Source organism: Macaca mulatta, chromosome 15 (genome assembly GCF_049350105.2).
Source record: "Macaca mulatta isolate MMU2019108-1 chromosome 15, T2T-MMU8v2.0, whole genome shotgun sequence".
NCBI lineage: Eukaryota > Metazoa > Chordata > Mammalia > Primates > Cercopithecidae > Macaca > Macaca mulatta.
In genome coordinates, this window is record NC_133420.1 from 114,904,107 (window position 1) to 114,919,091 (window position 14,985).

Below are 14,985 nucleotides of genomic sequence, written 5' to 3' on the forward strand. Positions count from 1 at the left end.
AGCTAGTGTAACTGGCACTCAATTCAGTGGTCTATCCTTGACTATCTCGCCTTGGCTCTCACTGGTACTGCAAATTTTTTGCTAATTCTGCCATCTCCATCCAGCCACTAGCTGGTCTCTGTTACAGCTGCTGCTATGCAGTAACCATATCCCTCACCACAATGACCCCATCACAAGCCCCATTGGCTCTCAAGTGATGTGCCTCTTACGACACCTGGGAATCAAAGGAAATTCTGTGGGGTGTTTGTATCTGTAATCTCAGATCATCTCTGCCAAACATTGTGTATCTGTCTTGTGTTTTCTATCCCATGTGGTCATACGAACACTTTGCAGGGTTTCAAATTAGAAGTGAGGCCAGTGCCTTGTTTTTGTGCTTTTGCCATCCTTTTCAACCCATCTGGAGCGTCTGCTCTCATTAATCATCTCCCACTGGTCTTGCCCCAGGCTGAAATATAGGAAGGTCTCTGGGGATGGCCTGAGCCAGGAGCCAAGATAGCACCACTGCACTCCAGCCTGGGTGACACAGCCAGACCATCTTAAAAAAAAAAAAAAGTACTACTTCTTTTTTTGGTTCCCTTTAACATAAAAACTTACTGGATTGAGACAGGGTCTGTCACCCAGGCTGTAGTGCAGTAGTGCCATCAAGGCTCACTGCAGCCTCCACTTCCCAGGCTGAGGAGATACTCCCACCTCAAGCCTCCTAAATGGGACTACAGGTGTGCACCACCATGCTTGGCTTATTTTTTGTAGCAATAGGGTTTCACCATGTTGCCCAGGCTGTCTCAAACTCTTGGGCTCAAGCCATCTGTCCACCTTGGCCCCCAAAATGTTGGGGTTACAACTATGAGCCACTGCACGGGGCTGATTAAACTTACTTTGAACCACAGCAATCTGAAGCAATTCATTACCTAATTCATATGGAACAATAAAAAAACTTAAAACCAATGAAAGTTTTTAAAAACTTTGCTGTTTCTTGATTTTCTTTGCTATTTGAATGGTATCAGTGATCAGATTTAGCATTTTACATTATATTGTCTTGGTACAATAGAACATAATTAAAGGCAAACAAAATTTGAATTCATTAATAGTAGAGAAAGGTTTTAAATTCTTGAGATAACTAGTGCAACTTGGTTTCCATCTGTTGGCATTTTGGTAATTAACTTTCAAAAATTACGCTAAATTTTTGAAACTAAGTCGGCGTTATGTACCAGTATTTCTTACAAAATTGGCTCAATATTCCATTTAATTAAAGAGCTTATGTTCCCTTTTCCCACTCTTTGTGAAAATTCTCCCAACCTGTACCAATTCTCACCCAAATTTTAAATACCATTTACCAATCAATAGTAGTGGCCTTGCAAAACACCCCTCTCCCTCCCAAAGCTATGTATTGAAGATATCAATGCCAGATTTTCAATCCGTTAAGTCTTCAGTAGAATGTGTTTGTCTCAAATTATTGTAAAACGCAAAAGTGAAAACATTTCCAGCTAATAGTCCATGTGTTACATAACTCATTTATAGACAACAGATAAAAGCTTTGAAAGCCAGTGTTCTCTCCAAGGATGCTTTCCTCCAGTAGGAGTAACAATTTGACTAAAATGTCCTTACAAATTTTTCTTTAGGGGTAAGGGCTCATTTCACCCTAAGCAACCCCACTCACCCACACTGGGAAAACCATACCACAGGTAGCATTCACTAGTTTTAAGTGACATTTTGACGTTTACTTCATGTTCTTCGTAAATCAAAAGAACACTCTATGCCCCTCCCCAAACTAAATGTCACTCAACTCTAATTCCCTTAAAAGGCATTATTCTGTGCCCAACGATATTCTTTTACTATATACAAGCCTCTTACCTAAATTCAATAATTACATTCCTGACTCCTTTTCTATATAGTTGTTCATGTTCTGAGACAGGAGTACTGCTTGTGCCCATAAGATGGAGGATGCAGTGAGCCAAGATCATGCTACTGCACTCAAGCCTGGGAAGAAGAGCAAGACTCTGTCTCAAAACAAAAAAGTTTTCAAGTTTTCTGGACAGTTGGAGGTTAATAAGCAGTATTTCAGGAATATGAGCTAGGAATCATACTCTGCAGTGATTTTACATTGTCTCCGATATTCTCAAACATCAAACGAAAGCTATTTTAGAGAAAGGAACAAAGTAACTCATTCAAAATTTCTCATAGGTAATGAGGAAAGCTGACTATAAGGAAAAACAAAACAAAAAAAACCTGATGACTAGGCTCTCATTTTGCTAAATTACCACTTTAATAAATTATGAGCCCAACTACTGAACTTTGCATCTACCACCCCTGCCAGCTTTCACTTATAAATGCTAGAAAAACACTCCACACACACAAAAATATATATATAAGATTACTATATTTCCTTTTAAGAGGAACGTTTCAACAAATTTTACAGGTGTCAATCAACCCTTGTTCAAATTGGGCACACATCAAATCTAGCATCATGGGTGTTTTATTTATTTGGAAGTGAATTTTAACTATCAATACAAATGCCAAGATACTACACAAAACATCCACAGGAACTTTTTTCATCTTTTTTTTTTTTTTGAATTGTACACAAACATTTCCTACATAATCCAACATACAACAGAGAAATGGTACATCTTTTTCTTTCAATTTGCATACAATGGAAAAACAAGTATATATATATTTTACAAAGTTTAACTAATAAGACACTAGAGCAAGTTGACAGTATAAGTCTATAGGTGAGAAATTATCTAATAAAAATAATCAATTTTTTCAGCATTAGTCACTTCCATAACCAAGTGTTATTCCGATTAATAAAACTTGCTGCCAATCAGAATTCTGGTATATACTAATACCATTACTCAACTTGTAGTACTGCTCCCCACCTTAGTTCTTCACAACTACTAACATAGAAAATGTTGAAAAGTAGGGGCAAGCATTTGCAAAAACAAAAAATCCCCAGCTTATTATAAGCATGAATATGTATGATGGAATTTCTTCCCAGCAATAGACTTCCAAACCATCAAGAAATCACCAGAACTAAGTTTGCCAAGTTATTTTGCCTATGTCCAACAAGAGATGCACTTATATGTCCAACAGAGGAGCTGAAAATCAAACTTAGTGTTTAGTTTGGGGGTGGGTTGGGAAATTCAGCCACCATTTTAAAATGACTGTCTTAAAAAAAAAAATGACCACCAAAAATAGGTTCACTAAATTTATTTTAAAAATCATAAAACGTTTCTTACAAAAGAGCATTACATTCTGCACACTGCTCTGAACAGATGCCAGGGACATGTGGACTATTGTTACTTTTCCTCCCTGTCCCACCCCCCAAATGTTACAGTGACCACAAAGCAGGTGTTCACAATTACATGGGGGGAATTTTTTTAAACCACCAACAATAACAAAAAATAAAATCCACTCACTCTGCTGCTGTTTCAAAATTTCAATGTTAGTTTTTGCACGCCCTTCCCCCCCCCAACCCTGTTTGTAAGGAACTAAAACATTACATCTGGTGAACAGCAAAGATTTCACTACACCTCAAATGCAGAACACCTATGAAGCAGAGGAATGTTGGCTTTTTAAACAGAAGCAGATAAAAAAAAAAAGATGCAGGACTCCTTCAGTTCTTCACTAGTCTTAGAAAAACTTTCCAGAATACTGCTTCACACTATAAAAAAGAAAAAATATCTTGCATTAGAATCCTTCAACATCTGCATACTGCTTCACACTATAAAAGAAAAGAAAAAAAAGTGCGAATTAGAATTTTTGCTCGTAACATCTTAATCAACATCAAGACAATTTCAATGCTAAATTAAAATGATAAACATGTCCATTACAATTAGAAGAGTTCAAAAACCATAAGCAATTACAAATTAAAGCAATGTTAAATGTCAAGAAAAATGATGAGCGGTAAATCAGACATTAGTAGAACAGAATTAAGAAAACGGAATTGAAAGTTGTTAATATTTGGTAGAAAAGACAAAGAATGCTAGTAAGGTGTGAAATGCTGCATTTTACAGCACCAATCATTTGTCCTGTAGAGGCATGGCCTGTGCCATATGGCAGACTGTGATTTGTTGTCAATTTAGTTATCTAAAAACAACAAAATCACTAGTCTTCCACACAGAACTAGGCCAACATCCAATGAATCTTCTATATTGTCTACAGGCTCTGTACAATTTTGTAACAAGTGGTTTTGGCAGCAGTTTTCACCAGAGAAATGAGAAGTTTGCTTGGTTAAGGCTTCTTCCAGCAAGATTAGTATTGAATGTCTTCGTTTTTAGTAAGAAAGCAGAAGAAAATCAAGGCAAACTATTAGAATGTTTAGAAGTTAGGTCCCCAAAAGGTTGAGACACCATGGCTTCTAAAAGAAAAAAATCAATTGAGAAGAAAAGCTCTTTAAAGGTTTTAGTATGTATAAGCTAACACAAAGCTAAACTTAAACTGACCTGTTCTGCAGCAAATACTGTGCATTCTGTATCTGGTCCTGTGTTCCTGTAATGGTAATGATCCGATCTTCGGATCCTTCTAAAGGCTCATCAATTTTGATCGAAGCTCCCGACTCATGACGGATTTGTTTAATCCGCTGACCACCTTTGCCAATAATAGATCCAGCCAACTGAAAAGATTTTTTAAAAGTATGTGTTTACGATATACTTTTAACATTTACTACCTGTATTTTCAAGGAGCATGAAGTGTATTAATTTTATTCATTCAGACTCTTAACTATCCCTAAACCTGTCAAAGTTTGAGTTACAATGCATTTATGTCACACTCACTAATGTTTCCCTTAATTAGCTAATTAAGGGCTCAACACCCTCTTAACTATTTTTATTAACAGCACTGATCACTTAACAAGGCTCAAACAGCAGAAAACCTAGCTCACTAAAGCCTATGAACATAACCTCATTCCTAAATGTGTATTTTTGTTAAAGCCTTCTGAATTAAAAAAACAGAAAGGAGGAATAATCATAAAAGTGATAAAGTGCTCCTCATAGTATTAAAGATACTTACATCTTTGGGAATAGTTACTTGTGTAGTAATAATAGGTCCACCAAGATCACCATATGAGCCACGACCCCCTGCATAGGAATAATCTGATTTAAATAATGAGCAGTAAGTTCATTTAAAAAGTATGAAATTAATGTTTGATTTCACAAAGGAGAAAACTTACCATATCCGGAGCCACCCTAAAAACAGAAAGAAAAAAATAGAAAATTACTTTGCCGTTGTAGTTACTACCAGTACTTAAAATAAAAAATTCATTCAATAAAAATGGAGTCTCGCTATGTTGCCCAGGCTGGTCTCAAACTCTCGGGCTGAAGTGATCCTCCTGCCTCAGACTCTTTTGTAGTTGGGGTTGAGTGAGTACCACTGCACCCAGCTTCACTATTCAAGTATTTTAATACTCATAAAATCCCTCTATTCAGGAAACCAAAGTCATCCTGTATCCTATTTTCAGTGAGTATCCTCTGGGGAATAATAAACTTACTGGAGAGCAGGTAAACATCTTAAATTATCACTGATATACACACGAACAACCATGATACTCAACCTGTGGTTCATAAGCCATCTGCCATTCCGATGGGCTCCATGTATCTATTGCAGAGTCCCAAGTTTCATCAGCACTGAAACCAACCTGTTAGCGATAAAAATATTAACATGAACCCACATTGTATTTTGTTATAGAGCTGTTTTTATATGCCTAATTTGCATGTTACATTAAAACAAAAGAGGGTACATATATAGGAAGCAATTATGTAATCGAGGGGAACAAAGCTCAGTAAAGTCATAATCCTCCAGCAGCAAATAACAGAAATAATGATTTAACTAGTAATTCAAACAAAATTTACTTGTAAGAAAAGCTTTTTTTTTTTTTTTTTTTTTGAGACGGAGTCTCGCTCTGTCGCCCAGGCTGGAGTGCAGTGGCGCGATCTCGGCTCACTGCAAGCTCCGCCTCCCGGGTTCACGCCAAAGAAAAGCTTTTTAATTACTATAACCTTCAACAAAACGTGAACTATATTGTTACAACCCTCACATACACAAAACACTGGTAATAAACCAAAGTTCTTACCATGCCGTCGTAACGGTCTCCAGGTCTCCCTCTTCTGTCATAGGCCATGAGGTCTCTGCAAGCACAGTACTTGTTGTAATCTAAACTTGTTTACATGCCACACATATCAAATCAAAGTCTACCTTGTCTACCACTAAGCGCAGTCTCTTGTAGGTTAATAATTCATAGATAAAAAAAAACCAAAAACTTACCCCCCTCTAGGTGGTGGTGGTGGAGGAAGAGGAAGATTCCGAGCTCTGCTACCACCCCGGCCACCTCGTCCAGGAGGAGGGGGAGGTGGTCCTCGACGAGGGCTCATATCATCATAATCTCTTCTAGATGGAGGCATGGGACGCCCACCCCGACCAGGAGGCATTCTGTCAAAACCACCTCTTCCCCGCATTGGAAATCCCACTGGGCGTCCACGGCGGTCATCAAACATCATTGTAAAACCACCATAATCATAGGTTTCGTCGTAAAAATTTGGATCATAAGGCTGTGCACGTCCTTTGATGGGAGACTAAAAACAGAGATAGAACAAACTTACAGACTGAAGAAAAAGAGACCCGCTTCAAACCAACCCTTCTCTCATCATCAACAAAATACAAGTCATTCCCCCATCAGGAGGTGCTAGAGACAGAAACAGGAATTATGTCAACACTAACAGTAGCAAAGTAAAGATTCCCAAGAACTCCAAAACTTTTGGCAAGTGCTAAACACAAGTGAGTTCTATTGCCTGTGCAGGGAGAAGTAACAGCTTGCTCTTACACTTAAATCTTAAGAAACCACAAAGTCCTCCCATTTTACACATAACAAACTACAATGCATATTTCACAACAAGGGCTGAAGAGATCAGTATCTTGGCAAGCCTGTAATCCATACTGAGGCACCCGAGATAGGAAGCCCTGCAGCGTAGTTACAAAGACACAAGCAACACTATTGGAAATTCATTCGAAGGATCAAAGGCTAAAGAAATACCACCAACAAATTACCACTCTCCACTTTTTCAAAACCATTTCTAAATTAAAGTGATGGCTGAAGTCAGGTGATAGAAAATTGCTAGGGAAAGGGCAAATAAAGACTATTACACTAAATGATCTGAAGCTACTTTTGCAAAAGGTTATCACTTTGTTTCATAAAACCAAATGCAAACAAATGTGTTCAGAAGTACCTCAGATATAAGATCAAGGATGATCTTTATGCACTCTACAACCCTATCGGGTTTTCCTCCAATAAGAACAACTCTGTCAGTGGAATGAGGACAGCATTCCTGGAAAAGCTTGATGGTGGTTTGAGTGTTCTGTAGTAAGATCATAAAAAAAAAATAATTAGAAGAAAATTAGGTTTCCTAGGTTCAGTGAAAATTGCATTTGAATTCAACAATTATCCCCCCATAATATAAAAACTTCATTAATTATCACACGACTTTGCAATGGTATAAAAATTTTGACAAAATATAATAGCAATGCCAGACATTTTTTGTCGTTTGTGATACGCAATCTTCGGAGGGAACTCAGAAGGGAAGTGAGAGAAGCTCACAGAAACAAGTCTATATGAAAATTTACTTTCCAGCAAGAAATATGGCAGAATTTTTTTTTTTTTTTACCTCTCGAAGTTCTTTGATTTTAGCACCTTTGACCCCAATAATTCCTCCTGCTAGACTCTGATGAATCAACAGCCTCAACTCGCAGTCAAAGTCACTTCCTTTATAGTGTTGGTACTGTGGAGGGAGAGTTATAAAATTTTAGTCTCAAATCAACAATTCCCCAAAACACACTTATCTGCTATAAGCATAACAATAATATACTGTTGCAGTGAGCAACCTGAATTTATATTTCAATAACTTTACCAGTTATGTGCTTATTATCCTCAATAGCCAGGCCCAAAAAGGACATTCTGCACCACCTTAAAAAACTATTTTATTTTCAGGTCCTGCAACACCATACCCACACTGCAGCCATTTAGCATGTCGCTGTTACCACAAAATTATTATTAACATTCAAATAACACCATAATAAAAATGACTGCAAAGCACTTTGCAAATGTAGTTAATTCCCACTGCAGCATGGAGCAGGGTCAACAGTGAGTTGTAAGACCATTCATGTATCATGTTTTTAAGCCTTTTTCTATAGAGATGGGAAAAGCACACTATGTTAAAAATATAATCGATCCTATGGGCCAGGCTCCATACTTCAGTGGGGTTCAATGGCACTATGACATACATTTAAGCATTCCACAGCATCAGATTCGAGCGGGAGCTGGCTGGTTGCAGTGGGTGATGGCAACTGCAGGCCCTGAAAGTAGAAAAATAAGAGTAATAGGTTAAGTGTCTAGCGTGATCAGGCTATTGTCGCATATATTGGTAAAGCTACTACAACATATTTTAAACCTATATTATTAAATGAGAAACTGCTTTACTCAACATTAAGATGATATAAAACATAAAATACTTTTCTCTATATACCTAAGTGAATTACGTAGAGTCGTAAAATCCTAAATCTAAGTAATTCTCCTTTTCAACACATTCCCATAAATACTCTAATTTAAAAAATCTCTTTTCTAAAACTAAAGCCCATAAAATACACACTAAATCCATGAAAGCACATGACCACAGATAAGTTCACATTTACTCCAGGAGTGGTCAGCCTGTTTGTTTTTTTAAAAAAACAAATTATGTATGTACAAAATTACGTAGCACATTGAGATACTCCTGCAAACTGTTATATCCATTGTCTCTCCACCTCCCCCATCATACCCCAATACAATGCACTTTAAACATTCCCCCCTCATGTTGTCAAATATATTTTTAAAAAAATAATGAGCCTACCTCTTCCAAGGTAGGGATGATTTTCTTCAGAATTTCTCCAATTGTTTCAATATCAGCACTGATACTCAATATGCTGTCAAACACCACAAATACCAGATAATACAAAAAAGGCGGAAAAGAAAAATGAGTTTTGTGTTTGTTACCAAAGTCATACAAACTTTTACAGAGATGTAACATACAATTATTTAATATTCCCCATTTAAAGTAGCCTATTTATAGATTTCTCACATGCATTTTGTTTTATACCCAATACAGACATGATAACAATATTAGGAGACTTGCAGAGAGACAGAGAGAACGGGCTTTTGGAAGGGCTCAGATTAAGTGGGCAATAAACTGACCAGAACTGAAGCAGAGTTGAATATTTATGTTCCCCGCCACCACTAAGTTAAGGATACCCTCGCTGTTACATTGGTAAAACTGGCACACCTTCTCTTAGGCAAAGTGGGGGAATATGCGAGTGGTGAACATTGTATCTGGAGTAAGGTTATGAATACCAGTTAGAAATTAGATCACTAATGGGCTCTGCAAGAAAACAAATACAAATGCAAGACAAAACAAAGACAACACAAATGAGAAGTGAAGGAAAGTGAACCAGAGTTAGCATTTCATCAGAAAAAATTATGAACAGGCAATGTTGGGAAGCAAGGTGGGCCACAAAGACAGAGCGAGAGACTATCTTGGTAACAATTTGATTTACAATGCGGCAAATATGCAACACTTGAAGCTGTGCTCCTTCCATCGAAATAAAATTAGTGGATCGTTTGGGTGGGCAACTCACGGTAAAAGTTCAGTGACAAAAAGACTTAATGGGGAAAATAAGACAGAAACTTGAAAAACAATACACCGTCTAAAGGGGATACTATTTAATTATATAAAAGGCAGGTAATAAAATACATTTCTCTCTTTCTAATCAGGCAGTGAGGCATAAACTGTTGGGACATACCGCTCGGGGCCACTGCTGTCTGGGACTGAAACACTGGCATTGTACTGCATTGGTCATTGGCGTTCGTGGATGTTGGCATTGGGCATGGGCATTCAATCAGAAGTTGTCAAGTATGGTACCCGTTTGGCAACGAGCACATTTTTGGGCATAGCCAACCAGGGTTTTCACATGGGCGTTCAGGGGCGGATGGGCCAACGTCATGGTGGGCAACGCAGGGGTAAGTCGATCCAGTACATGGGCAACGGAGATATATGGCCAAAAAAACAAGGAGAGGGAAAAGGGGGAAAAGCAATAAATTTTAATTTAATACAAACTATACTCATACTCTCAATTAATGAAACAAGCTTAAGTTGTTCTGAAGACTAACACAATAATGGACTTCTCTAAATCTGACTGTGGCTTAACATTAAGGACCTCAAATGATGGTTCTAGCCGTTTTTATTTTTTTAAGAAAAACAAACGATGTTTCAGTAGCAGGCTGGCTCATGAGGGTAGACACAAAACCTGACTCAAAGTTTACTGAAATTCTTGAGGAAATGGGGAAATAACCCAGATAATTATACAGAACATCTGGATTAAGAGGAGAGAGGTTTTATAAAAGACAAAACAAAAATTCCCACACCACCAAAAACCCTAACTAATAAGACTGGTTTGGTTGTCTGGAGGTTTTAAAACGCATTCCTAGATCCTAACAGGCAAGTTTGTAAAATTTTAAACAAAATTTCAAGTTCAGTTTACAGTAATCAAGAGGAACATACAAAGATCTGCGACCAAGAGAGAAATGAAATACTGTCAAATAAGTACTCGACACAAAGTTATTTGCCTCATTTTTAGCAAGAAAAACATTAAGAAATGTGTACACTATGAGAAAAAAAATTTAGAAATTTTGGTGTAGCCAAGTCCTATAAACGTGCTCACTTCTGGCACTGCCAACATTTAATGTGTCTAATCACAAGAGTCAACCCACTGTAAAATGAAGACTCAAACAAATCATAGGCATTGACGAACAGTTTCCCAATTATAAGATTAAGTGCCTACTCTATTCTTTACCCATATTTAAATCATGCAACCTCAACATTAAATTCTTTGTGCTCCATGTGCAAGCCATTAAAGAACAGATGGACATTTTTCTTCCGAGAAAACAAAAAAAATTTTTCTGGATTTAACCAGCCACCTGCAATGGTTTTCAGTAATACTGTAATTGATTCACACACAGGATGGTGCAATCAAGGATTTTTACACTTTGTTGCTATTTCTAATTAAGATGTTATCTTGCTTGATGAAGTGAATAGTTTGGTGGACTCTTATTAGAATGTGAAGAGGTTTAATAGAAACCACCCCCCAACCCTGCTCAATCTGGGCTTTTGTTAAAACAGGAATGGATAACTTTGAAATCAATTCTGTAATAATAAATTGTTACAAATGTCTTGTAGCTAAACTATGAAATGATTTCTAGGATGTAAATCTTTAAATTTCTATAGACATATAAACTGAAGCTGCTCGTGTACTAGTTTAATATCTTAATACTTACGTCTGTACGGAGAGCCTTAATATTCTTGCCTCCTTTTCCAATCACTGCCCCAGCATTCTGGAGAAGATACAAAGACAAAAAATTATTTTGCCTTTCCCTAAAATTAATGTCTACCTATACTCTTAAGATTTTGCTAAAAAATCCTCTAACCTGTTTGTTATAAGAATAAAAATCTACTTGGGGATGTAAAAACGACCAGGCCAAAAACAAATCAAAAATCAAAATATAATTCTAAGTGCTTTGAGGACTAAATAGTTTGGAGTACTTAACATGAGAAATACACCAAGTATAAAATAAAACTAAGCACAGATTTTATAGCACCTTTTGGTAAAATAAATCAATTAATTTAGTATTAGTAGGTACCTTCATATTGTGACCCGTGATAAAACAATAAACTGCCAACTAAGCAGTTTCCTAAGGAGTCCACACATAATTAAGATTTAATCTATTAATACTTTAAGAATCACACTCTCCTCCTAGCTTGACCTGTAGCGGTGGTTCACTACAGCAAAGGCTTTAATCTTAATTATAAGTGGAGTAACAAAACCACCAGAGCCTTCAAGTGTGTTTAGAAAGAACCACAAACAAATGTTTTATATTCTTCAATCTGTAAAACTTTTGACTTTCGAGAAAGCCAAACCAGACCTTATCTTAATTTCCACTTGAGTATGAACCCCCTTCAAAATTTCAAGAATAAAATGCATACCTTGCTTTGAAGCAGAATGCGTAATTCAACCATCTCATCAGTGTTTCTAGATCTTTTAAATGCTTGTTCCTCTTCCATATCTTCTGCAGGGCGTTTACCTAAAAATTAACAGTTCAGATTTCAAAGAAAGCAGCGAAGTCTCCAAAGCAACTCCATTCTGTTTCAAGAGACTTGTTGCTAATCTTAGGCATGTTTTAGAAAGGCCAAAGGCATTGCTATAGACTTGAACCTTATGCTTCCATCTAGTAAAACGTACCAAACACAAAATACTGTGACAAAATACTTCAAAGGACTTGAAATCCCAAAATGCAAGGAAAATTTTTTATATGCAAATCAGTTACTTCAACTTCATAAATAAAAAGCTAAAATGTAACTGATAAATCGCTGAATTAAAATTACCTAAACAGAAATACCAAAATTTCACCACACACTTCTAGGCAATAATTAACAGAATAAAAAAAATACTGTTAAAATTAAAATTTATTCTCACCAAATTCACCATTGGTTTCAGTGTTAGGGAAGGTTTCTTCTGGCTGTTCAGTTTCCATATTCTTTTATTAAATGGGCACACCAATCTGTTGAAAAATAAAGACGCTAGTACATTTGGCTTATTGCAAAGCAAGCTGTAAAAAAACCAAAAAACAAAAAAAACCACACTGCTTCTAGAACGTACCAGTTATTATATATCCTTGCAGAGCAGAACTGAAGCGTTCTGGGTCGGACCAACAACTGACACCCCAGTGCTGCAGTAGCCTATAAGAACCAACAGAAATCAGTTTTGCTTTTGTTTATTCCTATTACTGAATATTTGTTTCTGATCACAGTCAACACTGATTTGAACCCAAAAAACTAGCTGCTTCTAAAACTTGACTCATTTTAGGGTTTCACAATTCAAATGACTGCCTAAAAAATACAAAATTCAACGGAGCCTGGTTTGATTTTTTGCTAAGTTAGAACAATAACTTTTAGCCACTGAATTAACTCCCAACACAGCAATGAATTGTTTTATACGGCACATTCACAAAAGCCTGAAAAGATAAATGTCATCCACAAAGCATACATTTATGAAAACTTACAATGCATCTTATTCACTGGAAAAACTAATTTTATATTAAAACTTCTAATTGCTTTTCTATTTCTTTCGACTCATGCTTGAAGCGATCTTATGTGACACCCCGAAAGTTTACAAATACAACGGCCACTGCGAACACATCCATCAACAATCTACCGGAGGGATAAATCCAAAAATCTAATACAGGACCAGATCCAAACTATCACACTACCAGTCTACTAATCAGCGAAGCTAATGGAGCCCTTGAAAACTAACAGTCACTAGCGGACTATTTTAAATTAGGCTTGAGAGAGTACAACCCGACAATTATGCCTGTAATATGAAAACTAAAGTGTCTACGCGCCAGAACGGTCGACAGGCCTGCAAACAGCCTTTTTAAGCTTCCCTCTTCTCGGGACTAGGAGTTGACAAGCGGCCTCTACTAGAAGGTTGGCTAGACAGCAAAGAGCCAACAATCGAGGCACTTTTATGCCTCCCATTCTCCCATACCGTTGGTGGACTTATCGCTCTTCTAACGACTAACTGAAACGACATTCTCCTGGCCCAGCACTCAATTTCTGAGGTGGGGTGTGAGAAATTTGGATGAGAAAGTTTAAGCAAAAACAGCAGGGCTTATCTGTAAGAATAACGCTGCCGCGTGCCGTTCACCCTTCGGGTCCTGCAGTCACTAGTCCCCAGGCCCCGAAAATCCGCTAAGTATGTGCTCGACTGGCCGAGCGCCAACGCGCCCTCCCCTCCCCGCCTCCCGGTACCGGGATCGGAAACAGCCCGGTAACAGGACTGGAAAAAGCGAGAGTCGATAGCAAAAGCGCCGCCACCTCTCCTCACCCGGATCCGACAGGAAATGGCGGCCCGCGTAATGGCGACTACGTGCTACTAGGCGGAGCCGAGCGCCGACCCCCTCCCCCACCCACCACGCGGTCCCGAGGTCTCATCCCCCGCATCCTCCCCCCATCGCCCGAGACAAAGCCACCGAGGCAGCCCCGACTGTTCCATCCCCGCCGCTCCAGCTCCGACCCCGGGCCGGGAGACCCAAGGTGAGGCGGGGCTCACACAAAGAGAGCGGCAGCGCGACCTTCTCCCCCAGCCGGGCTCCTTTCCTCCACGAGGTTCCTAGTTCCTAGTGCCACATAGCTCCAGCTCATTCTAAAGGCACATGCCTCACGAATCCCCGAAGTCTCTAGGACCACAACGCGGACTGCGGATACACGCTCAGGGAAATGGCGGAGGTGGGGGAGGGGACGCCGGGCAACGTTCCCACTCGGAGAAGCGGCCGAACACCAAAGCGGCCCCCAGAATGCCTCCCTCAAGCGGAAAAACTGGGCTCCGACCCTCACCTCCACGAGCCGCTCCCCCAACCCGGCTTCTCACCGCGCGAGGCCGCCGTCTCTCTGCAGCAGCGCCGCCTCAGCCGGTCGGAGCTAGACAGAAAACGAGCGCAGGCTCCCCTCCCCCGCCTTCTCGCGTCCTCCCCGCCGTCGCGCCCTATTGGCTGCCAGGGCTTCGGCGATGGTGCGAGGGCGAAGCAATTGGCCCGAGGCCACGTCAATCAAGGCGACGGGGGAGGCGACAACCCCGCCTCCCGCCAGCGCCTCCCTTCGGGCTGTGAGGCCACTAAGGGCTCGAGAAAACCCGGGCTTGGGAAAAGTCAACGCAGCCTTTCAGGGAGGCCAAACCCGTGCCCGAATCAGCAATACCCAAGCTCCAATAACTCCAATTACCTATAGGCCGCGAACAAGTGGGACACAGGCAAGACGTCGAGGTCGGTGCAGCAGAGAAACAGAGGATAATGGCGTCTGCAGTGCTGTCGCCTGGAGCGCCCTCCTCCTTTCTCGTTCGCGCACTCACTAGCTGGGGGGA

General features: G+C 39.3%; 1 protein-coding gene and 1 non-coding gene across 25 annotated transcripts; both read right to left on the bottom strand.

The window, feature by feature from the left end:
- Window positions 1-2,360: 2,360 nt before the first annotated feature.
- On the bottom strand, window positions 2,361-14,943 carry HNRNPK (heterogeneous nuclear ribonucleoprotein K). 24 transcript variants are annotated; one of them, XM_028834331.2, is made up of 17 exons: window positions 14,847-14,943; window positions 12,727-12,806; window positions 12,544-12,628; window positions 12,054-12,151; window positions 11,348-11,404; window positions 9,817-9,860; window positions 8,871-8,943; window positions 8,266-8,337; window positions 7,650-7,763; window positions 7,215-7,343; window positions 6,256-6,563; window positions 6,065-6,119; window positions 5,546-5,629; window positions 5,165-5,180; window positions 5,005-5,072; window positions 4,440-4,609; window positions 2,361-3,658 (listed from the first exon to the last, which is right to left on the bottom strand). In XM_028834331.2, exons 3-17 carry the CDS (start codon window positions 12,599-12,601, stop codon window positions 3,628-3,630), a joined length of 1,377 nt encoding a protein of 458 aa, XP_028690164.1. In that variant the 5' UTR covers window positions 12,602-12,628; window positions 12,727-12,806; window positions 14,847-14,943; the 3' UTR covers window positions 2,361-3,627. The 24 variants fall into 24 exon arrangements, with proteins under 24 accessions (XP_028690164.1, XP_077821419.1, XP_014973462.1 ...); XM_077965293.1 differs by having other exon boundaries at window positions 2,361-3,718; XM_015117976.3 differs by having other exon boundaries at window positions 5,005-5,087.
- On the bottom strand, window positions 4,026-4,135 carry MIR7-1 (microRNA mir-7-1). Its single transcript, NR_032363.1, has one exon. It is a non-coding gene; the product is annotated as a microRNA mir-7-1 (primary transcript).
- Window positions 14,944-14,985: the final 42 nt, after the last annotated feature.